Genomic DNA, 23,746 nt, shown 5'->3' with positions numbered 1-23,746 from the left:
AAAAACCCAACCCCAAAGCAAAACCAGTGTGCCCATATTTTAAAAATTACAAGCTGTGTGATGGGTAAGTACAGTTTATCACTCTGATATCTCCCAGACACACCAACAATTGAGATTAAAGGACATCATAAGTAAAAACTGACCAATGTGGTTTCACAGAGAACAGATTTCTGTAAACATTATTTTTTAATTAATTACAAGTCCATGTTTGTAAAAGTAGCTGTTGACATCATAAATTTCTGTAAGGCCATGTTCTTGGCCCCACGTGTTAACAAATGTCGCTGGAACACATTAAATGCTTGTTATTAAATAATTGTAAATAAGGATTTGTCCTAGAGAATCCCAGAATCTGCAGCTATTTGGCATCTTTATCAAGAATGTTAATGAAATTATATAACAATTACAAAGAAAATCTGCAGATTAAAAAAGCTGATGACAAATTAAAGCAATGAAAAGATTGATTATGTAACCAAGCTTTCTGGAAAAGTTGCTCTACAAAACACACAGTTATTAAGGTATCTGCTAGAGTAACTCTGTGAAGTACCGTTTTGCCAGGGGACAAGGGTCAGCACAAGAAACACAGACACCAACTGTAAAAATAAACGTATAAATTTACTATAGTGCAACACAGCAAAGAATTACAAAAGAAGCAAAGAATTCGAAAAAGACAAGCTTAGCAATGCACCTAACCATCACTACAGAATGTCTATAGTGATTAAGAAAGATACCTCACCAGCTCCCCTTTAATACATTACCACGATCCGCATCACCCGCTGGGGAGCCCCGATCACAGGAAGGGCCAGAGAAGCTCTCCCTGGAACCAGGAAATCCGCGGCCACTCGCAGGTGAGGGCTCCGTCTGTGCTGTGAGAGGGTCCAGCTTTTATACTGTTAAACAACCAAGCTTATGTCACTATTCAGTGCAGAAAATATCTGGCTCTCTTCTCTCCTTAGTTTTCAGCCAAAGCCTGGCCAGGGCTCAAAAGAAATCAAGGGAGTCAATTTGGACCCTCTACTGTCAAACGAGGCCAGCTATCTACTTCCATGGCCATGTCTCTAAATACAGGAAGATGGATACCTTCATATCTCATTAACAAACAGATGCAAATCTTCACTAATAAGCAAATACCAATATATGTTAATAACAAGCACAAATATGCAGGAAGAATTTTTTGATACCATAAAACTATTTCAGTTACCAGGACTGAGCAGTACAGGCAGATACAGAGGCTGAAATTAAAACAAGTTCAAATGAGAAGACACAGCATTTTTAGTGCAATTAATCACTGCAACAAGTATTGAGTGACTGGCTGGTCTCTTTTATCACTTCTGACTCCCTCAGAGCTGGATCTCTTTGGTAAGAGCAAGGCCCAGTTTGCCGGGTCAGTGGACAGTCTTCCTCCGGGATCTGTGTTACCAATGCTGTGTAATGTCTTCATCCAAGCTGCGTGGTGCAGTTGATTTGCTGGAGGGAAGGGATGTCATCCAGAGGAACCTGGGGAATCCACGGATAGAGAGCAGCCTGATGGACAAGGACCTAGGGATAACTAAATTGGACACCACCTGGCCACATGCCCTGGCAGTCCAGGAACCCCGTGTCCTGGGCTGTATCTCCTGCAGCATGGGTAGCAGGTGAGGGAGGGGATTCTGCTGACTTGCCCCTTGCCCTCAGAGCAGTGGATCACGGCCACAGTCTCCCCGAGTCCCTGCCTTAGCCCCCCTCTGGCAGGACACAGGTGCTCCTGGACAGAGCTCACTCCTCACGAGCAGCGACGTCGCCCCCTCGCACCAGCCTGAGCCAATCCAGCAATCAATCTGCTGGAATGCTGATGGCCAGGGATGGATTGTCAGAGAATGATTTCCTTCCACATGCCACATTATGCAGGAGAATATGTTACTGAATTAACTACAAAATCCAGGCGGTCATGAATTATCCATGTCTACAGAGGTCTTGTTATAACTTTTAAATGACAGGAGATAGGACTCTAGACTGAAATCCACTAAGAAAAACCTCCTTTAATTCCTAGGTTTATTGTACTGGGTGGGAAAGTAGTGAATGTTTGCTCAAAGTATGGATGTGTGGAGTTCTGAGGAGAAACTGTGCAGACAACTGAACAGCACCACAACAGGAAGGACAACCTGTGGGCAGGGTGGGGTGTGTTGTGTAGGGAGGGATGGTACCAAGACCACCACACACCAAACAGACAAGAAACCACATTCTGGTGACATTTTATTTTGTTGTCTTCTGATCTTGCCCATCTCACTGCAGACCTTACACATCCTGCAGAGTCCAGACATGTCTGCTTTCAGGGCAGCACTTGTAAGCACAGTGGCATCTGGTTCCAAAGGCAGTTTCAGAGACCACCCTGGCCATACAGCACTCCTCCCCATCAGGGCCAATGTGATCATGCTGGTAATAACACACATGTACAAACCTGCTTCCTGCTTCCCTGTGAATTTCAGCAGCAGCAACTTTGTCAGACAGTGCAAATTTTGCAATTTCCTGGTACAGTGGGTCTTCGGATAACAGAAATTCTGGAGAATCTAGTCTTTGGAAAAGAACAGGATTGCCCGTGCTGCTGCTTCTTGGTAGCTTCTATGACATCTGCTGCATTTAGACAGTGGAACAGGTTGCCCAGGGAGGTTGTGGATGCCCCAGCCCTGGAAGTGTTCAAAGCCAGGCTGGATAAGGCCTTGAGCAACCTGGTCCAGTGGGAGGTGTCCCTGCCCATGTTGGGGGGGTGCAGATTAAATGATCTTTAAGGTCCATTCCAACCCCTTAACACTCTATGATTCTATGATTTATGGAGCACAGGAAGATATTATTCCTTATAATACAGAGCTAATGCCAACACGTGACTTAAAATGATGATCCCTCTTCTACCAACCTTTTCTACACAGGGAAGCCACTGCTAATATACGTACTTAGCACAGAGGAAGTGGTGCTGAAAAGAAACAGGTGATGTAAGACAATGGAGGTGGCATCTGCAGCGCAGGACAAAGGGACACTGTGGAAGCATGGGCACAGCAAAGAACCACATGCTGGCAAGGCAGCTCCATGAAACCTGGTTCCAGCACTAGCAGGCTGCTAATGCAGGTGTGCACTGTCTTGCAGTACGTTTCCCAGGTCAGTCTGAAACAAGTGGGCTTCAGCGGGTACACAAAGGCCATCTCAGTATATTACTTACTGGGGGCTCTGAAAGGCCAGTGAATCTCTAAAAAGGGCTGGAGAGCAATTATTCCTCACTGCACTAGAAGACTCTTTATGCATCTTTAATGCCCAGCATTACAGGAGACAGATGCCAGGGGAACGGTGGGCTCCTGACAAGGGTAATAATCATGTCCCATCCCTTCCAAGCAGACCTGTGCTCATCTGCTGCTCAGCCTAAACACCAGTGCATGAATTAGAGCCTTGTGCAACAGGCTACAGCAAACACTGGGAAGGTCTCTGCTCTTTTGTGGCAGCCTTGCTGACAACAGACAGGACAGTGATAGGGCAAGCCAAAGACTGCATTCTGCACAGCACTGCTTAGCTTGTGTGCATTCTGTGCAAGAAAGGATTTCCCCCTTGAAGAGACCTAAACATTGTGCTAGTCAGTCCCTTACAGGGAGAACTGCTAAAAAAGAACCCTGATCTCACCCATCTGAGGAAGATGACAAAACAGACATCTGCTGTACTGGAAACCACTAAACAAGCAACAAATGCGACCAATCTGAGACTGGGATGTAACCAGAGCAGGAATCACACTGAGTACACTGCTAGTGCCACTGTCCAAGGGAACTATACCAGAAGAGGCAGCCTCTGCACCACAGCTTTGGTTTGAATCCCTCACAACTGAGCAGAGGCAAAAGTTTCAGTATCAAAGTCACCGAGCAGAATTGAGTCACAAGTCCCAAAGACATCCAGTTGCTTATATTAGTGCTGTGAGTTATGAGCTGGACAGAAGCGGGGCTTGTAATTGAAAAGCTTTAGAATTACACCTTCTCATCCTCTAGGGATTTGCTTCGGCCTCGCTTGCGGCTGGTTTTAGGAAATTCAGCTCTCTGTGCAACTTGGGGTGCCCCTTCTTCACTGCTCGCACTCTCATTGTCCACCCGCCGTGGACGACCCCTCTTATTTTTCCTCATTTTTTCAACTCCAGCAGTGGGGAGCTTCTTGGCAGCCAGGGGCCCGGCTTTCTTCTTTTTGCCCCTGGTCAAAGGACGTTTCTTCCGTTGCTTCCTCTGCTCTTCCCTTTGGCGGATTTTCATTAGCTTCTCAAAGCTTTTGGTGGTCATTGTGTTCATATCAAACCAGTCCTGCAGGGTTTAGAAAGCAACAGGTTGGTACTGATGGTGGTGGAAATACCAAATAAAGCCTATCAGGGCTTATAATAAAGCTGTCTTGTGGGACAAGTTTTCCTGAAGTGTGAGATCTGGAAAGGCAGCTGCCTAACAGCACTGTTCTTTGATGTGTCTCAAGTGCCACTCTGTCTGAAGGATGCAAATTTGATTTGGCAATTGCCTGGTTAAAGGCTTGGGAAATGCTGCAGAGCTCAACTGAGCAGCAGCAGCTTGGGACAAGGCACCTGACATAACACGACAGCTGCTCCCCGGAACATAAGACCAGCTGTGTTTAAGCAAACCAAAGGCCACTCCAGTCTAGGACCCTGTTCCCAACAGTAAGGAAGGAAAAAAATAAAACAGGGCACACCCCCAGCATTTCCTTCCCAAGACACTCTCCCCACCTCCAACAGCTTGGGATTTGAAGTTCCACTCCACCTGCCTTACCTCAGCATGCACAGAGTTGATGTGATACTTGACCCCACTCTCTGAAATGAACTCCTTCTCACACAGGAGACACTTGTATTTACCAGCCACAAAGTCTCCCTGGCATCAAAACAAAACAAAAAAATCCATCAACAATTGCTGACCAGGAGGCTGATACATCTCTATATTGCATTTGAATCTTGCTCAGATAGAACCCAGTAAAAACTAGAAACTCTCATTCATATCAGACAAAACTTTAGCTCCAGGAGCACCGACATGATTGACCAGTTGTGCCCACAAAGCATAGGACTGCTCTGTGAGATGTCATAAGGTCTCTAGCACTGTATCTGGAAAAACTGCTCTTGTAGCTGTGCATCTACAGCTCAGACTGCTGTTTCATTGTAAGGGATGCCGTTAAGGTGCTTCCTACTGGTCTCAAGCAGTGTTTGCCACGGCAGCCTCAGCAGCACATAGGGGAGCACTCAAATTGGGGGTTGGAACAAGATGATCTTTAAGGTCCCTTCCAACCCAAACCGTTCTGTGATTTTATGAACTTGTGAGGATCTCAGATTAGCAGATGGCAGGACAACAGCTTGAACAAAGGGATATCAGAAGGACAGGGACAGTGGGGCTGTCACAGGAAGGCTACCAACCAAGGTACATGTGCCGAGGTGAGATTTGAGTCCCGAGACACTGCCATACACAGATTCACAACCCTGAAACAATAAAAAAAAGCATGTCAGTAACATTCTAGTAAGAAATCACTTCTTCCTGCACAAGGTCTTATTGTCCGGAAGATCATTCCAAAAGGGCTAAGAGAGGTAGAGGAAGGGAGATATGGAGTCCTACAAAGCCAGAAAGCTTTCGGTAAAAAGACCATTGAAAGAGTTAAGCTTTCAGTAAGCTTAATATTTGTTTTTCCAGTTTCTGAGCACCTTTGGACATAATGAAGAGACTCCTGTGACAGCTACACTCACCCTCTATCAAAAGCTTGATTAAAATGATAGTTTGCTTTTTGCCTGAAGTGCAACAGAGATTAATTTCAAATAAAGCAGAGGGGCAGGTACAAGACAGGGGCAGGTACTCTCTCCCACGCTGCTCGTGTCTCTAGTGGCACAGAGCAGGGGCACAGCACCCAACATCACAGGTCTCAGTCCAAGGGCAGCTTTGCAGGCCTGTCCCATGGGGAGCTTCAGGCATCAGTCTTAGGGTACCAGACTGTGCTCAGCCCTCAGCCCAGGCCCTGGGACAGGAGGGACGAGCAAGACAAGCTACTGGGTTACTGGTTGGTGACACAGGACAGTTGCTCTCTGGAGACAGCTCCATACACAGCATAGTCCTGCAATTCTGATACTTGGAAAGGATGCAAGCCTGATAATTGGGAAGAGAGTGCTGGGGGTGGGGTAGGGCAAGGGGAAGGCATCATCCCTACACCAAACCCAGAGGGCAGTTGCCACTGACCTTTGGCTCTCGGACAGCGTGCACCACACGGTCACATCCACCATCACCTCCACCAACTGGGCCATTTGTTCTCATGGGATCTGACTGGTGATTACTGCATGGTATTATAAAAAACTAAGACTTCTAGTGCCTAGAGGGCTCCAAGAGAGCTGGAGAGGGACTTTTGACAAGGGTCTGGAGCGCCAGGACAATGGGGGGATGGCTTCCCACTGCCAGAGGGCAGGGTTAGATGGGATATTGGGAAGAAATTCTTCCCTGTGAGGGTGGTGAGGCCCTGGCACAGGTTGGCCAGAGAAGCTGTTGACACTTGGAAGTGTCCAAGGCCAGGCTGGATGGGGCTTAGAGCTGGTCTAGTGGAATGAAGAAAGCTTAAGTGTTGTGCCAGACAAAGTCCCTCTACTCCTCCCTTCTACAATTAGATTTAGCTAGAAAGGCAGGGGCCTGTCATTTTTCCACTGCTCAAACCTCCAAATGGATCAGCTCCCAGCTGGATGCAAAAGCTGTACTAGTCTGACACCAGGTTACTGGCTCTGAAGTGAACACACACATTCCCAAAGGATCATTACTAGGGTATTTGGATAGAAAAAGCAAAAGGAGCATGCCCTGACATCCCCAAGTGTCTTGATTATACTAAACAATCATATTGAGACGAGGCAGGATTTGTCTCCCACAGAGAGACAAACTGCAGTTTCAAGGTTGTGGAAAGCCTGTTGGCTCATAGAGACCTGAAATCTGTCCCCTTTGAGGCTTCAGAAACATTTAAGGATTACCTGATTTGGGCAGTGGACTCTTCGGTACATCTTTATCTCTGCTTTCCATTTGCACAGCACATCTTGACTAAACGTGGGCAGTCCAGGACGAGTGTATTTCAGCTGAGACAGAGATGGAATTGAGAGCTGGAAGCAATGCTGGCTACACAGACTGCCAGCTATGCCTCTTCCTCTTCCAGACTGTGAGACAGAAGTGCTATTTCTTCTACTCTAGCAGCCAAAATCACAATAACCAATGTTTTCCTGTCTCAGTGATTGCCTAGAAACATAACTGAAACTGGAAAACCCTCCCAATACCAGAATCTGAAACTTCCCATAGCCTTGACTACAACAATTCCTCTAAATGTACTTATCCCACCGAAATCATAAAGCATCATTTTCCCTTAGGTTTTCTTTACAGTCTAAAAGATGATCCTGGAAATTCTGAAGCCTGAAACATGGAAGTATCACAGTGTGGCTGGAGTGATGTGCGGCCCATGACTTATGAGCAAAATCATGCCCATAACTGCCCATGTTCCTTGTGTCCACCGAAAATTCCAGCAATAGGACTTCACAGTCATTACAGCCTGCCTGGACAAAACACACCACAGCAATTGCTGCTGCAGTAGTACTGTAATCTAAGATGGAAGAGAGCAAAACCAAATCCCTCCCACAACATATACTGCTTTCCATGGGCCACTAAACACTGGGCAGAAGCCAGTACAAGACTCATCTGACATGAAGGTAAAAACTCAAATCTATAAAGCATTTTTAAGGCCTTGTACCTTCCGGTCATCTGGAATCAAGTCCTGCAGAACTTTTCTTTTGGGCCACTCTTTGGCCAGCTCTTCTCCAGCCAGTTCATGGAGATAGTAGATTGCCACCTTTGCAGATCTCCTCTGAACTCTGCCTGTGTTGTTTTGTTCCTGTTTCATTTCTATCAGGTTCCCTGGTCTTCTCTCCTCATGGAGGAAAGTGACCTGCAGTGAAGGCCAAAAAAGGTGAGCCTCCTTCACTAGTTCCTATCTCAGTTACATTAAATACTGGGAATAAATATTCTGACAAATTCCTCATAAAAATGCTGCAGCAGCTGTGGTTTACTGTCACAGACATAGGACAGAAGTGCATCCCGCTAGTGAGATAGACCCCCAGATCTGCTCAGGGGGGTCACAGCAGTGAGCTCAAGCAGAAAGTTTCATGCAGTCACTGGTCTTGAAAGGTATCCCATCATTCACTGTAAAATCCTTGCAGACAACAACCACAGCACTGCCTGTTCTGCTCCAATGGTGGGTCTTTTAAGAGCAAAGAAAAGCATCTCACAAGTTATGTTAGTATCACTCTTCCATGGAGCAAAAGTCAGGCCGGGGAAAGTTTACTGCTGCCACGCCAATTTACTATTAAAAGCTTCATCCTAGTCAAAGAAAAGAAACAGCTGCTGCTAGAAGGAAAGTATCAAGGACTACTCCAGAGAGACAGGAAAACGCAAAGATCTGTGATCCATAATTACCCACCAAAGTAGCAGACAAAAGCTTACATGTGTCTCAAGTCTGAGAGGCTGAGGTCCTCCCACAGCCCCCTGAGAACCAGGTCAGGTGCACTCACCGGCCCGTGCTTAGAGCGGAGGTGGTAGACCAGTCCTGCCTTTGATCTGTATGCTTTTCCACAGTGATGGCACTTCATAGCCATTTTCTCCAGCTCAGAAGCAGCCTTCCCACATTTTTTAACATGATACAGGTATCCCATTATGCTGGTGAAGCTGCCTGTGCAGCCCTGTCAACACAGAAGAAATATACATGGAAGAAAACCCTTCTCCAAATGATCACGAGACCAGTGTATACACAGTTTGCTGACCAAAGTACTACCACTTTTCCTGACAGAACAGAGACAAGCAGGTAGAAAACTTTAATGTTAGTCTATTCAGACAGACAAAATCTGCAACAAAGAATTGGCATTGAAATGATCATTAAAGGTCTCTTTTAATCCAAACCATTCTATGATTCTATGTGACTCTGTCTTAAAAGCATAGCTACGATCTTGAAACAAACCTTGCTTTGGCCAGCACCAAAGCATACCCAACAGCACTCTCCTGTTCTGTGTTCATGCCTCCACTGCTGTTTAATTCACACTTTGCACAATGCAGCTTACCTCCCTTGTACACTTCAGTTTTCCCATACACTTCAAAACCTTCCGAAGGCGGTCTCGCTCAAGCTGCTCGTCCACTTCCTCTCCCTCCTTCATAACTGGCTAAAGCACAGCAGAAAGATGAATGGAAAACACATGATACTCAGCATTTACAGTTTTTCTCATAGGGAATTCACTACTAAACACTCTACTGAAGGAAAGCTTCTAAAATAATTAAATGTCTGCAACTTATGATTTTATGGATGTGCATTTATTATAACGATCACTTTCCATATCTGTGCTGGTTTGGGCTGGGGTGGAGTATTCTTTGCAGCATGTGGTATGGGGCTGTGTTTCAGATCTGTGCTGAGAACAGGGCTGATAGTGTAGAAATGGTTTTGTCAGTGCTGAGCAGCACTTGCACAGCATCAAGGTCTTTTCTGCTTCTCATACCTCCCTGCCAGTGAGCGGCCTGGGGGCGCATAAGCAGGGGAGGGGACACAGCTGGGACAGCTGACCCCAGTTGGCCACAGGGATATTCCAGACCACATGGTATGATGCCCAGCATATAAAACTAGGGGAAGGAGGAGGAAGGGGAGCAGCGTTCGAAGCGATGTCGTTGGTCGTCCCAAGCCATCATGACGCGTGATGGAGCCCTGTGGTCCTGGAGGTGGCTGAACACCTGTTTGCCTGTGGCTAGCAGTGGATGAGTTCCCTGTTTTGCTTTGCTTGTGTGCATGACTTATGCTTTACCAATTGAACTGTCTTTATCTCAACCCATGAGTTTTGTCACTTCTACTCTTTAATTCCCTTCCCCATCCTGCGGGTGGGGGAGTGAGCTCGAGGCTGTGTGGGGCTTGGCTGCCGGCTGGGGTTAAACCAAACCTGAATTATCTTTAAAAGGAGTAAACTGACAGAAAATCATGCATCTTTAACATTTACTGGTCCTAGTGTTTCCACTTAGTCTGACTAAAGCCTGCTTGCAACACTTATTTATCTGTGCTAAACTACAGCTCAAGCTCTTTATTCTCTCTCTGATGGTTACTGTATATTATTTCCTACACTACCCAATATTACACTTAGACTGAATAGAAAGTTAGAACTGAGTGACAGACCTAATCCTCAGGTGCTGAATATGATCCCTGGTCTGTACCATTTACTAATACAGCTGTAGGTTCAGAAACTGCAGTACTGGGAATTGTGTAAAAAATTACAGTTGTGAATTTTCTGAACCTTACCCAAACGACTGTTTCAAAAGTTCTAACTCTTCACAACTACAACAGGAGACACTACCTTCTTTAAAGTAACAGCAAAGACGAAAAGCAGATTGTAACATTGGTATTTTTACAGTAAAGAGAGACAAGAATTAATTTCTGGTTCTGCTTTTCTACCTTTGAAGTTGTAAAGAACTCAAATCTAGTCTGCTCTGGATGTAAAAAAACAACCTCCTGCTTTCTAGCAAAGGACTGAAAATTGCAGCCTAAGGAGCAATCTTTTCCTTTCTGACCGAGAATGCCTTTTATGCATGACTTATTATCAGCCGAAACAGAAATGCATCCCCTCTTTTCCCGATGTGGCATCCCTACTTTACTGTTTTTCAGATGTCAAGTCTCATGGGAAAAATAATAGGCAGACAAGATTTGAATAGCTACATTTGAAAAAAACCACCCCATGTTCTGTTTCTGCGTGTGCCAGGGAAGGAACAAAAGCCTGTTCTCCTGTCGGAGTTTTAGATGCACAGCAGTTGTGTTACCTGATTGTTATGGTCTGCCATGACATGGTATTTCATCCCTGCTGAAGACTTCAGCTGCTTCCCGCACTCATGACACGTGAACATTTCCTAGAAATAAACAAGGACACAGTGTTAATTAATCAAAGCAGTGGGAAACTTTGGGGAAAGAGAGAAGGAGAGCATAACATTTCGTTTGGACCTGGTAACTGCCCCCTAAGAACAGATTTTACAGAGTCTAAAATTTAGTGGAATAATGAAGTAGCTACACCTTTGGTCACTACCCCAAACCTCCAGCAAAAGGCTGGGCAAGAAGCACCAAGCACAGCCCCTTACAGATGTATAAAGGACTCTTGCTTAGGGACATGATGATGATGAAACTGGTTTTAAATCCAACACAAAACAGCGTGGCAAGACAAAGAGAAGTAAAGAAACAATTGCTCATCTCTCATGTTCTTACCTGCCTGCAGTTTGCCATATGTTTCTTCAGTCCTTCTACAGTCTTTCTCACCACAGCCCGGCAAGTGGGACAGGTAACTCGGCCTTTGTCCTGAATCTCCAAAGACCACTGCTCTTCCACACTACCTGTCAAAACACAACGTTTGGAATGTAACTGCTAACACAAAATCTTTTTTTTCCTTCAATGTGCACAATGAACTCTAGAAAGAAACAGGTCACATGCTACCAAACTCATGTCCAGCTACACTTCAATAGGTGTAGCTCATCTGCAGCTTTAAGTATGTCATGTGACAAGGCACACATCACTCCTTCTGGAAGAGCATTTCACAAAACTCTTTGTGGTGGGGGGAAACAGTTTTCCCCCTGAAGTTATAAAATGGTAAAACCCCAGGGGGTAGTGACCCTTGAAGTTTTGAGGTTTTACCCAATGAGCGCTTCTGCAAAATATAAACATATCACAACCAGAACGGAAGGGAAGGTAGTTGTAGTTTTGTTGTAGAAGAAGTAGCCATGTTGTGAAAGCCACGAGGAGAAGCAGCAGGAGCCCCACTGGGGGCTGGGCCCCCCCCAGTCCCCAGTGGGGGGGGCTGCAGAGACTTGGAGCAGTGTTAGACTGGGCTAAGTGTCTGTAGCTGAGCCGGGGGATGTTTCTCCACTGTGAGCCGCAGCAAAAGATACTGAAAAGCAGCGGCACAACAGCAGTGGACGGAGTGGTGGCAGAAAGCCAGAAGAGATAAGACCAAGCAGCAACAACAGGCAGGCTGGAACACAGAGAGAACTCCTGGAAGGAGAGAGAGAAAGAGAACGAGAGCTGGCAGCAGCAGAGAGAGAGAGGAAGTTGGGGTAAGAACTGAAATAAAACCCCACACCCCTCTGAGACCTCCGAGAAAGGAGGAAGATGATGGACTCTTACTTGAAAGAGTCTTAAAGTGCTACAGCACTTACAGAGAGGAGCTGAAAAGCTCCAAGAAGAATGCGGAGGGTGACCTTGGCCCCCCCGCTGCTTGAGACAGAGCACAGAGCTCTGCAGGGAACTTGAATCCCCTGAAGATAAGGACCCTCACGAAGACCCCTGAGCTTCGTGATGTGACGTAGTGAAGTGCCCCTTGTCCTGGTGAACACAGCCTACGGAAGGAGACCCTCGCTTGGAAACGAGTGGCTGAGGGGGCTTGGATACCCCTCGTGAGTACTGGCAGAGATCCAGCAACTGCTGCTGCATGAGAAGAGGATAGATGCCTGCTGCCTTAGAGACATTGCTGCTTTGAAAGGAGAAAGGATCTTCCTTCTTCCCTCCTGGACTTTTATTTGGAGGGGAGAAGAGATTTGATCCATTGTAAATACTTATGTCATGGTAGAGATAGCTAAGATTGTATATAATGTATTGTAGTATTTATTTTGTACAGTCATTGTAATATATTCCCTTTCCCCCATTTTGAGTCTCGTGTAATGTCTGGAAAAACCATTTCACACTGGGTTGAGATGTGGGAGGGGGCTTGGACTAGGGAATTAGATTTTGGAGCTCTCAAACCATGACACTCTTTAATCCTACCAGTCCCTTGCTAGGAGTGTTCTTCCACTTGTCTGGTAGAGATTTTTCCTTTGTTCATTTCTGTTACACAATTACTTTAGCATGCTGAGTAAACTTGTCTTTTGGCAAAAGGGTTTTCCCAGCAAAAGCAGTCACAGATGTGACCGAACAGTCTCAGGCAAAGTCTATGGTTTTTCTCTACCAACTGGATCTTTATAACTCTATGAATGCTTAGCTGCACCACCAGGTCAACAGCCATGGAAAAGCACTCTGTGTGACATGGTTTCCAGTTCATGGCCTCTTTGCAAAATGCCAAGCAAAAGTTTGGCATATAATCCACAAGGATTATAAATTACTGAAATAGGTTCCGGGCAGAAAGTGTTTTAGCACCATCTGCCTGAATTCTTACCATTACAAGATCCAAAGGCTTTCCTCTTTTCCCAGTAATAACAGCTCAAGGCTGTTTGTCCCCAGGTGGCTGGAGGAAAAGTCTGTGAATCAAACAGCACTTGGCAGAAAACTGGAGTGTTTAATGAGTGCTGTGAACTACAAATACCGAGTGATTCCACTCACTGAGTCAAGGCTAGTTTTACTTTTCTAGGACAGACTGCCTGAGTCCCTGGTTCCCAGAAAAGGCGATCTGACAGCAACAGCTGCAGAGTTTTTCCTGCAAACATTCTGCTGAGTAAAAAATATAAATATTTTTATGAGGTTTTAAATGCAATTGTTTTAATAGGCTTTTCTTCAGTTCAAAAAGTGATTCCCCCTTCACTGTTTCATTATGCAGTGGCAAAAGCACGTGGAACTGTACTCAGGCAGTGTGCAGTCCCTCCAGTCCTGCTCTGCAGTACTGACATGGTGCCAAAAGGACAGCAGCCAGCTCTTCCTTGTCAACAGTAAAGCAAAGAACCAAATGGAAACACCAGAAACATAAGCTGTTGCTCAGATACAAATCCTAGAATCACATTTATCTTTTAGCTGCTTTATAAACAATTCTGAGCAACTGCCTCTTCTTCTTACCTGTGCCATAGGTTTCTGTCTCTTTCTGAACACAGCGACCTTTCCTTTTGGAGTTTTGTTTTGTTCCAGCTTGCCGGTTTTTTCCTGCTATAACACAAACAAGACAGACCAGAAGACTTAGTTCTGCTAGCTTTGTTACAAAAAACCAGATCTTTTTGCTAGAAGGTTGTTATTTAGCCTGCTGTCTCAAAGTTACTCATTCAGAAATGTTCACTTTTTTTTTTAAAGGAATGTCAAGATTATGTTTCATACTCCCCTTCAAAATCCATGGCTATTTACAGTGGCAGACATTAGTCCCACCCAGATATTTGTAGGTGTATGGTTTTTCATACACAAAGCTCAGGAAATGGGAACTCTTCACACTGAAACATCCTCTGTGCACAGTTTGGCTGAGCACAATGACAACCAAATGGAAAGTCCCATTTCTCTACTCATTCCTATCTTCTTCAGGCTAAACGACTTTTATTGTTTCAGCATTTTCTCATGGGTTATGCTTTTTGCTCTCATCTCCCTGACCTCTTCAGCTGGACCACACATTTCCTGAACTGAAGTGCCTGCTGCTGGAAACAACACTCCACCTGTGACCCAGCAGTAGAGCAAGAGAATTACTTCACATGTCTGAGAACCCTACATTCCTCTCAAAGTTCTCAGTCTAACATCTGCCTTTTTAAAAACAAGTATGACACTGCTGGTCCCTCCCTATTCAGCTTTTGATCTGTTGTAAATCTTGAATCCTCTTCTGAAGCACTGACTCCTGGGAGATTGTTCTTTGGTTTACAGCTGTGATAGCATTTCTTCCCAAACTACAGAATTTTTAATTTTATACATTGTTCTCTGTTCTATTTTTAAATTGTTTCTCTAACCTCAAGACCACTTTCACTTTCAGTCTTTTCTCTGATACACTTACCACCTCTTTCAGCTTTGTGCTGCCTACATAGTTCCAAGTCCTTGGCGACAAAATCAATAGTTAGAATTGAATCTAGGGACAGACTGTGAACCATCATTCTATACTCCTATTTCACTAAGCTAGTGACCTCATTGTAGAAAGCTATCAGGTTGATTAAACAGGATTTTCCCAGCATGAATCCATGTTGACTACTCCAAATCCCCATCTTGTCCTTCATGCGTTTGGAAATGCTTTCCAGGATGTATCTCTCCATCACCTTCCCAGGGACTGAGGTGAAGTTGACTGGTCTGTAGTTCCCCAGATCTTCCTTCTTTCTGTCCTTGAAGATACAAGTGAAGACTTCCTTGAAGACTCTTCCAGTCTTCAGGAACCTCTCCCAGTCGCCACGACCTTTCAAAGACAGCCAAGAGTGGCCTCACGACGGCATCAGCCAGCTCTCAGCACTCAGTGCAACCTGTCAGGCCCCATGGAACTTAGAATCATAAATTGTTAGGTTGGAAAAGCCCTTTAAGACCACCATTCCCCAGCACTGCCAAGGCCATCACTAATCCATGTCCCCAAGGGCCATATCCGCATGGCTTTTAAGTCCCTCCAAGGATGAGGACTCCTCCACTGCCCTGGGCAGCTGTGCCAGGGCTGGACAGCCGTTTTGGGGAAAAAACTGTTCCCAATATCACATCTAAGCCTGGTGCAACTTGAGGCCATTCCCTCTCCTCCTGTCCCTTGTTCCCTGGGAGCAGAGCCTGATCCCCCAGCTCCCCCCTCCTGTCAGGGGGTTGCAGAGCCAGAAGGTCCCCCCTGAGCCTCCTTTTGTCCAGGCTGAGCCCCCCCAGCTCCCTCAGCTGCTCCTGCTGCTCCAGCCCCTTCCCAGCTCCGTTCCCTTCCCTGGACATGCTCCAGCCCTTCAATGTGTCTCTTGTGTGAGGGGCCCAGAGCTGCCCCAGCACTGGAGGTGCCCCAGCAGTGCCCTGGCCCTGCTGCCACAGCAGTGCTGGGACAGCCCAGGGGCCACTGGCCTCCTGCCCTGCTGGGCACACCTGGGATCATGTTGAGTCACTGTTGACCAATACCTCTAGGTCCTTTTCCAGCTTTCCAGCCACTCTGCCTCAAACCTGTAGTGCTGCACAGGGTTTGGGGCAGACCTTGGTGACCCAAGGGCAGGACCCAGCACTTTGCCTTGTTGAATCTCACACTGTTGGTCTCAGCCCATTGATCCAGTCTGTCCAGATCCCTCTACAGAGCCCTCTTGGTGTTATCTGTAAACTCACTGAAAGTACACTCAATCCCCTTGTCCAGATCATCAATAAAGATACCAAACCACAATGGCCCAATCTTGAGCCCTGAGGATACCACTAGTGACCAGCCCCAGCTGGATGTCACTCCATTCCCCACCACTCTCTGGCCCGGTCATCCAGCCAGCTTTCTACCCAGCAAAGAGCACCCCTGTCCAAGCCATGAGCAGCCAGTTTCTCCAGAAGAATGATGTGGGAAATGGTGTCAAAGGCTTTACTAAAGTCCAGGTAAATAACTTCCACAGTATTTCCCTCACCTGTGAAATGCATCACCTTGTCACATCAGGTTAGTCAAGCAGGACCTGCCTTTCCTAAACCCAGGCTGTCTGGGCCTGATCACCAGGTTGTCCCAGATGTGCCACATAATGGTACTCAGGATAATCTGCTCCATGACCTTCCCCGACACTAAGTTCAGAGCAACAGGCCCGTAGTTCCCTGGATCCTCCTTCCGACCCTTCCTGCAGATGGGTGTCACACTGGCTAACCTCCAGTCTTCTGGGACCTTCCCCCTTAACCAGGGCTGCTGGCAAATGATTTGATAAATCCAGTTTAAGTGCTCTAACCTCGTCCTCCTTCACTGAGTGTAAGGTTTCCTTGTTCCAGACTTTCCCTCTCTCTGGTCTCAGGCTCTTGGGATTCCTGAAGGATTCCTGTAACAGATAAAGATTGAGGCACAGGAAGCATTGAGTACCTCAGCCTTTTCCATGTCCTTTGTCACCCGCTCTCCTGCTCCAGTGAGCAGCACACTCATGCTTCCCCTAGTCTTCCCTTTGCTGTTTATGTTCTTGTAGAATCCTTTCTTGTTGCCTTTCACATGCCTTCCAAGATTCAAATACAGGTTGGCCTTGGCTTTCCTAACCTCATCTGTGCAAGACTGGAAAGCAAATGTACACTTCTCCTGTGTCACCTGCTCCTACTTTCACCACCTGTACATCTCCTTTTGCACCTAACTACTGATGGACAAATCTTTTGAAGGAATGAAAGGCCTATGATATCAAGCATTTCTCCCCTCTGTCTCTGTGGCAAAAGAAAAGTGTTTGGGTTTGATTTCTTAACAAACCCATATTGCTGTTATCATCTACTCACTAATCTCCAGATGTTTACAAGTAATCTGTCTGATTATTTAGTCTATAATCTTTCAGGGAAACTGAAACCATGCAGACTAGCCTACATTTCCCCTATTTCCTTTCCTCCCTCCCTTTGTTGGACTTCTAAGACAGACTGAAATTACAACAATCATCTCCCACCATAAAGCAGACACTAGTCAACAGTCTCCTAGAACAAAATATCCAGAATCCAAAATAAAGTTTGAAGACTGTAGAAGATGACTTTTGGGCAGAGAAGTCTGAAGTACCTGGAGGCTCGTAGTTAGGAATTACAAGTTATTTGTATTACCCCAAATTTTTTGCTTCTTCTTGGGAGAGTCTTCAACATCTTCGCCTTCCCCTTGCTCAGATTTCCTCTTGCCTTTCAGTAATACTTCTCCTGATAAGTAAGAACAGAAACACTTCACTCTCAGTATTCAGTCTTTGAGTCTACGCTGCCCCATCTTACCCTTGGATTCAATACTTAATCAAAAAAAAGAGTAGTTCTTGTAAGGCACCTGGACACCAGTGAGTTAGACTCTAACTAGTGAGTTAGTCTTCTAACTCAGCAACATTTAGGCACTCCACAGCCTGCAATTCTCTGACACAGAAGGTATGGAAGAAGCAGTGCCACAGCATGGTCTGGGAAAATAATCCTCCTCGGGATGAGACCCAGAAGGTGCCAGGTTATGTCATAAAAACCTCACCTGCACTCTGTGAGTGTGAGTCTGTAAGGTCTGCACCCACCCCTGGCACGGCTCTGCTGGCTTCAGGGCCTAGTACCTCCATGTAGCAGCAACTGAGGATACTGGGATCCAAAGGCCAGGTACTGAGTAGACTAAGTGTTTAAGTCCAGCTGCAGGAGAGATCCACATTGCACATGTGTGCACGCACAAACATACATGCATATACATGTACTGCTTTTATATATATATATACCTTTTTATATGCTTCTTTTCTCTCACTTACACACCTTCATCCTGATCAGCCAGAGAGGGAACAGGATGGAGGCTGTTGGTGCTGTTTGTGTGAGTGTTGATCTGTGTGGCTGCTGTGTATGTATGTTTTATGTCTGCGTTTATTCCTACAGGAATACACGCACAGTCTTGCCACCAGCTGGATCTGGGGGGTTGGAGCTGCAGCAATCTTGTTTCTATCAAGCTACTGGATTTGCCTCTCCCCACAACAGGATGGAATACAGATTCTGACTTAGAGATAAGAAGAAAGAACAATAAAGCAGATTGTAGTTTTTGCTCTCTGCCTACAGCTCCTAGGCCAGGAAATCTGAATGTTCCTATAACAACTCCCAGTCAGAAAACCATAAATGACAGAAGTAAGAAAATAAAAGAAATAAAGACACCCTTAAAAAATAATAACCTACCAAACACAAAAGCTGTGTCTAATCCCAAATATTGCTGAATGGTCCCCTTTGCCCATCTTCAGTGTTGATGGTTCTATTTTCAAAGCTCTCAAAGCATTTTTCTGATATGATTGGTGTAACTCTTCCACCTATCTCTTCTACAGATAAAATCGAGTTCAGCCACAGAATCGTCAGTTTTAATAGACAAGTCACTCAAAAGGAACTGTGTAATGTCAGAGAATTGTACCCATATTTCTGCAGTGGAAGAAGTTTATTTCTTCTAATACATGAGCAGCACTAGGAAACTTGTAATTTATGGTTGAACTGCAGCATATCTTTCAGAAGCAAACTAATCTCTCACAAAAGAACAAGAGAGAAGAACATTTTGCATTGAACCAACAGTGATAAGTACCGTTTTTCTCTGGAGATTTGTTAGCACTGTTTTTCACTCCTCTCATTTCCAGCCAGTAAGCAGGTCTGCGAATGGTCCGCTTGCTTCTGGACTCTGGGCTCCCGTTCACTGGGCCCTTCGGTGAGGCAGAAGAAACGTTGCTCACTGTGTCATCATAGTTACTGTTCACTTCTGGAACAGTAGTTTCCACCTCCTCAAATTGCTTAGAGCTGGAAAACATCAAGTTGAAATCCTATGTATATGGACGCACATCTGTATATGGATATATATATACACACAATCACAATAACTTGACAGACAACACCCCTTTCATCTTCCCAAGTATTCTAAAAATACATCCCATAGTTCACTAAATCTCCTGTGTTTTGGGAACTGAAAAATGCCGTCAAGATAAACCATCTTCGCTGTTATTTTTCAGTACATCTTTTAGATAATGTCATTAGTAAGCTCTCAAGAGGAGCAGAAAAATATTCCTTCTACCTCAAACCTTCAACTTTAGAAGCAGGCATAAGTGAATCTCAACTTAAAAACATGCATTTATCTTTAAGCAACCAATGTAGAATATAAGAATTTTTCTGCAGCCCATCATTACAAAAGAGACATCTTCCATCTCACAAAGGGCAAGATCTCCTGCAGTCTCTATTCTCAGAGTCAAGGTTGGCACTACACAATTAAAAGCCTTAATGCTAGTAAGAATTTTAACTAGCGAGGCTTTTCACAATGAAGACAACCTTCTAGTATATCCCACAAATCAAATTACATTAAGACTAATTCAGATTAATCAGTGGCACTGAATTTTTTTCCTAGAGATCAAACAGAACTTTGTTTCACTGTTCTCAAATATTTCTCTCAGGCTTGACATGCCTGGACATTTATACTCCTGTACGTAACAGCAAACTGATGGGTGTCAAAGAAACACAGACTATCTATTCTCTGGGCAAATACCATTACTGTAAAGACGAAAAAAACAGAGAACAGAAACACTTTGCTACTACAATTCACAAACTGAAATAAGTAGACCACTTGAGTGATGACTGTGGCAGCCATTCCATAAATACTCTCCCACACCATGAGCTATGGAGCTCACCTTTTAACCCATCAATTCAGGAATTAATAAGTGGGGACATTGACAGTACCAGGTCAGATCAATATATACTATATTTAAGGAGATAATGCAGAAGCATGGGAAGAGGAATTCTCAAATTAAAGCCTTTCAGTTACAATCACACCCAAAATACATAGATTTTGGAAGACCACGTGGTCTTGGACTTAAAATACTTATCTTCACAGTGTTAAAACCCTTTAAAAAAATTTAAAACCCCCCACATTGAAGTGTCAGAAAAGCACTTTTCCCATAAACCAATAAGCAGAGTCAGTTGAGACTCTAATCACACAAACTAAAACTGCTGCAACTCTTAAAATTCACAATATTATATAAAGACCACATACAGTTTTTCAATAAGAATCTCTCAGCTTTTTTCTTATCCTCAGTCAAACTAGACAAGAAACATTCACATACTTTTTATTTTCCAAGGACTTCTTGACCTTCTGCTGTCTGTGATGTCCAGTCTTGGTGGGCTAACAAAACAGAACAATTCACATGAGCATCACCATTGTCTTCTTTCAGCACATTTCACTTTCCAGTCAAACCCAATCACCTGCACATGGCAGATGTGTATACACCACCCTTCGAAAAGGAAACCACTGTTTTCCACAACAGTGGAAGTGCTTAACATTTCCAATTCCAGCTGAATGAGAACTGGAATCAAAAGAGGGATGAGCCCCTCCACCCTCCTGATATGAAAGCCAATTCTTCCTCTTGCAATGGGAAATGGTGGAGTGTTCTTTGTCTCCAGTACATTCAGCCATACATACTTTCTGCTTAGACTTTATCACACGGTGACATACATTTTAGATACTAACTTGTTAATTCTTACATAGTGCTTATTTTTTCCTTAATTAATTCTTGTATTTATCATGGATGTTGCCAAGAATGTTGTCTCTAGTCTTCTTCATGCTCTTTTCATTAATCTCACTTTGCCATACTCCATCAGCTGTCCAGATGTTCACTTTATCCACATCACAGACTCCTTATTTAACAAAGATTTTTTTGTCACTTACCATTTGTTACGTTCCTATTAAGACATGTAATTTAACAGACCTATCTAAATGTACATTCCCAATTCAGTATGAACAACTTATTTGCTATATGTTGCTCCTAGTGCACGGACAACCATTTCACAGAATCCCAGAATATGCCGAGTTGGAAGGGACCCACAAGGATCATCAAGTCTAACTCCTGGCCCTGCACAGGACATTCCCCAGGAGTCACACCATGTGCCCGAGAGTATTTTCCAAATGCCTCTTGAACTCTGACAGCCTTGGTGCTGTGCCCACTGTCCTGGGGAGTCTGTTCCAGTGCCCAACCACCCTCCGGGTGAAGAACCTTTTTCTAATATCCAACCTAAACCTTCCCGGAACAGCTCCAGCCATTCCCTGGAGTCCTGTCCCTGGTCCCCACAGAGCAGAGCTCAGTGCCTGCCCCTCCCAAGGAAGTTGTAACTGCAATGAGGTCTCCCCTGTCTCCTTTTCTCCAGCTGAACACACGAAGCCGCTGCTCACGCGGCTTCCCCTCCAGGCCCTTCTCCATCTTTGCTGCCTCCTTTGGATGCTCTCTAAGGGCTTAATATCTTTATTATATCGTGGTGCCCCAAACTGCCCCAATACTGCAGGTGAGGCCGCCCCAGGTCAGAGCAGAGCGGGACAATCCCCTCCCTGACCCTGCTGGCGATGCTGGGCCTGATGCCCAACTGGCCACCCACCAGGACCCCCAAGGGCCCTTTGCCAGCACTGCTTTCCAGCATCTCATTCCCTGTCTGTCTGTACATCCGGAGTTGCCCCATCCCAGGAGCACAATCTGGCACTTCCCCTTGTTGAACTTCACATAGTTGGTGATTGCCCAGCCCTCTAATTTGTCGAGGTCTCTCTGTGGAGTCTTCCTGTCTTCAAGGGAGTCAACAGCTCCTCCCAGTTATTGGTTTTTTAAATTTATTTTTAAATTTAAAACAGTGACAGGTTGCCAGTCTGATGTCACCCCATTCACTGTTACCCTTTGTATTTAATCATCACCTTCTTCCAAATGCTAATAATGACTCAATGTCATTCTTGATTTGAAAACCCAGGACAAAAATCTTGGTTATACAGACTAAAAAAACAAAAATCATTGCCCAATGGAAGCATATGAAAACCAAAACTGCAATTTATGGAACAGAGGTAGTATTTTGCCATGTACATGAACTGGCTAAGAAACTGGAAGAAAAAAATAAAAGAAGGAAAAAAAAAGAAAAAAAAATTGCTGAATTATGTCTTCTTTATAGAAAAATGTGATGCACGTGATCAACTGTAAGAGACACTCCAACCATCAGTGAGCAAATTCAGTAGCACACACTGACACAAACATTTAGAGGAATTCTTAAAACTGTCTGTGCAGCATCAGACTCTCCTTGGGCCTCAGCCCCAGACGCCCCTCATGGAAATGTTAAGGAACTGAGAAATGTGGAGAAACCTCACTGAGGAGCAGCCAGAAAAAAATCAAGGCTATGAAGTTACAACAATAAAAATGAAGAAAGAGGCAGACAGAGTCTGCTGAAATTAGCTGACCTATTCTACCATTAGAAGAACCAAAATGACCACCAAACGTTGCACATGTTTTAAGATTCATGGGGTTTTTAGAACTAAAAAAATTTGCATAAAAGTGAAGATTAGTACACAGAACTTTGGTGGCAGCAAAGGATCTGCAATAAAAAAGGAGAGTGCAGACGATCTGTCAGACATTCCTTTCTGAGACGTTGACAGCAGCAACTATGAAGGAAACACCTACAGAAAGTGGTGTTTAAGTTCAGTTCTGAATGCTTTTTCATTTATACAGTGTACTTCCCACTTAAAGAGGAGACCTAATGTATGTAGGAATGCCCAAGGGCTGGACATAGGAAAAACAAAAAAGCCACCTCCCTTGCACAGGTAAGGAAGAGAAAGAGCGGCTCAGAGCATGAAAGACGGAGAACGGCGATCTCTGCCCCTGGGCTGTAGGCCCTTCCAGTGCGCTGGAACACGGCTGCTGCCGGGGACGGGCTGCTCCCCAGCATCCAGCCCAGGCACACGGTGCTTAAGCCCAGCGCAGGAAATGCCCGACGGGAGGATTCTGACACAGGACCTGCGGGTCCTGAGGTGCCAGTGGGAGCGCCGGGCGTCCTGCGGGCCCCGAGTGTCCCCGGGACGCGCGGGAGGACTCAGTGTCCAGCGCCACGTTCCCGTTGCCACCCGCACGCTCCATGAACTCCGCTGTCCTGCAGCGAAGGCCTTTGGGCCCCAGCGAAGGCGTCAGCAGTGCCCAGCTACGGGTCCATGCCAGGCCTGAGCCAAGCAGAGCCAGGGGCGGCCCGGTCTTGGGGCGGAAAGTGGCCGCTGCCGCCGCCGCTCCCCGGCAGCCCGGAGCGGGTCCCGCTCGCCCGCGAACGGAGCGGGGCTGCTCCCCGCGCCGGGCCAGGCCGCTCTCCTTCCAGAGCCAGGCCCAGCGAGACCCCCAGGGCGCCGGCCCGCTCCCGCCATCCCGACGGCGGAGCCCACCTCGCGGCAGCCCCTGGCCCGCCGCCCGGCCGCGCTCCCCGGGGCAACCGGCGGGAGAGCCGCGGGCACTCACCGAGTCGCCGTCGCCGCCGCCGCCCCGCATGATGCCGCCGCCACGTCAGCGCCGCGCCCGCCCGCGCGGTCCCGCTCGCCGCTTCCGGCCGGCCCCGGCGGCGCGGCCGCCCCGAGCGCCTCCGCAGTGCTGCCGCCCGCCCCGGGCCCCGCCGCCCCGTGCAGCGCCGGGAGGCC

At 45.9% G+C, this 23,746-nt stretch overlaps 1 protein-coding gene across 6 annotated transcripts; it reads right to left on the bottom strand.

Moving 5' to 3' along the window:
• Positions 1-593: 593 nt before the first annotated feature.
• On the bottom strand, positions 594-23,629 carry ZNF512 (zinc finger protein 512). Of its 6 annotated transcripts, none has more exons than XM_032682722.1 (16): positions 23,571-23,606; positions 20,391-20,449; positions 18,872-19,080; positions 17,410-17,499; positions 16,578-16,664; positions 14,979-15,041; positions 13,816-13,902; positions 11,269-11,393; positions 10,833-10,919; positions 9,104-9,202; positions 8,561-8,728; positions 7,744-7,938; positions 6,980-7,081; positions 5,402-5,464; positions 4,770-4,868; positions 594-4,298 (listed from the first exon to the last, which is right to left on the bottom strand). In XM_032682722.1, exons 1-16 carry the CDS (start codon positions 23,598-23,600, stop codon positions 3,975-3,977), a joined length of 1,887 nt encoding a protein of 628 aa, XP_032538613.1. In that variant the 5' UTR covers positions 23,601-23,606; the 3' UTR covers positions 594-3,974. The 6 variants fall into 6 exon arrangements, with proteins under 6 accessions (XP_032538613.1, XP_032538614.1, XP_032538615.1 ...); XM_032682723.1 differs by lacking the exon at positions 23,571-23,606 and adding an exon at positions 20,848-21,145 and having other exon boundaries at positions 2,210-4,298; XM_032682724.1 differs by lacking the exon at positions 14,979-15,041 and having other exon boundaries at positions 2,210-4,298; positions 23,571-23,629.
• Positions 23,630-23,746: the final 117 nt, after the last annotated feature.

The sequence above is a fragment of the Chiroxiphia lanceolata genome, chromosome 3, assembly GCF_009829145.1.
Source record: "Chiroxiphia lanceolata isolate bChiLan1 chromosome 3, bChiLan1.pri, whole genome shotgun sequence".
NCBI classification, from domain to species: Eukaryota; Metazoa; Chordata; class Aves; order Passeriformes; family Pipridae; genus Chiroxiphia; species Chiroxiphia lanceolata.
The sequence above is the reverse complement of the archived record's forward strand: the minus strand, read 5'-3'. Positions and strand labels throughout refer to the sequence as shown.

Coding starts and splice junctions, on each gene's coding strand:
- ZNF512 (XM_032682722.1), bottom strand. CDS start 23,600: ATGCGGGGCGGCGGCGGCGACGGCGACTCG. Junction 9,203..10,832: donor TGGCAGACCATAACAATCAG/GTAACACAACTG, acceptor GCTGTGCTTTAG/CCAGTTATGAAGGAGGGAGA. Junction 7,939..8,560: donor TCCGCTCTAAGCACGGGCCG/GTGAGTGCACCT, acceptor CCTTCACTGCAG/GTCACTTTCCTCCATGAGGA.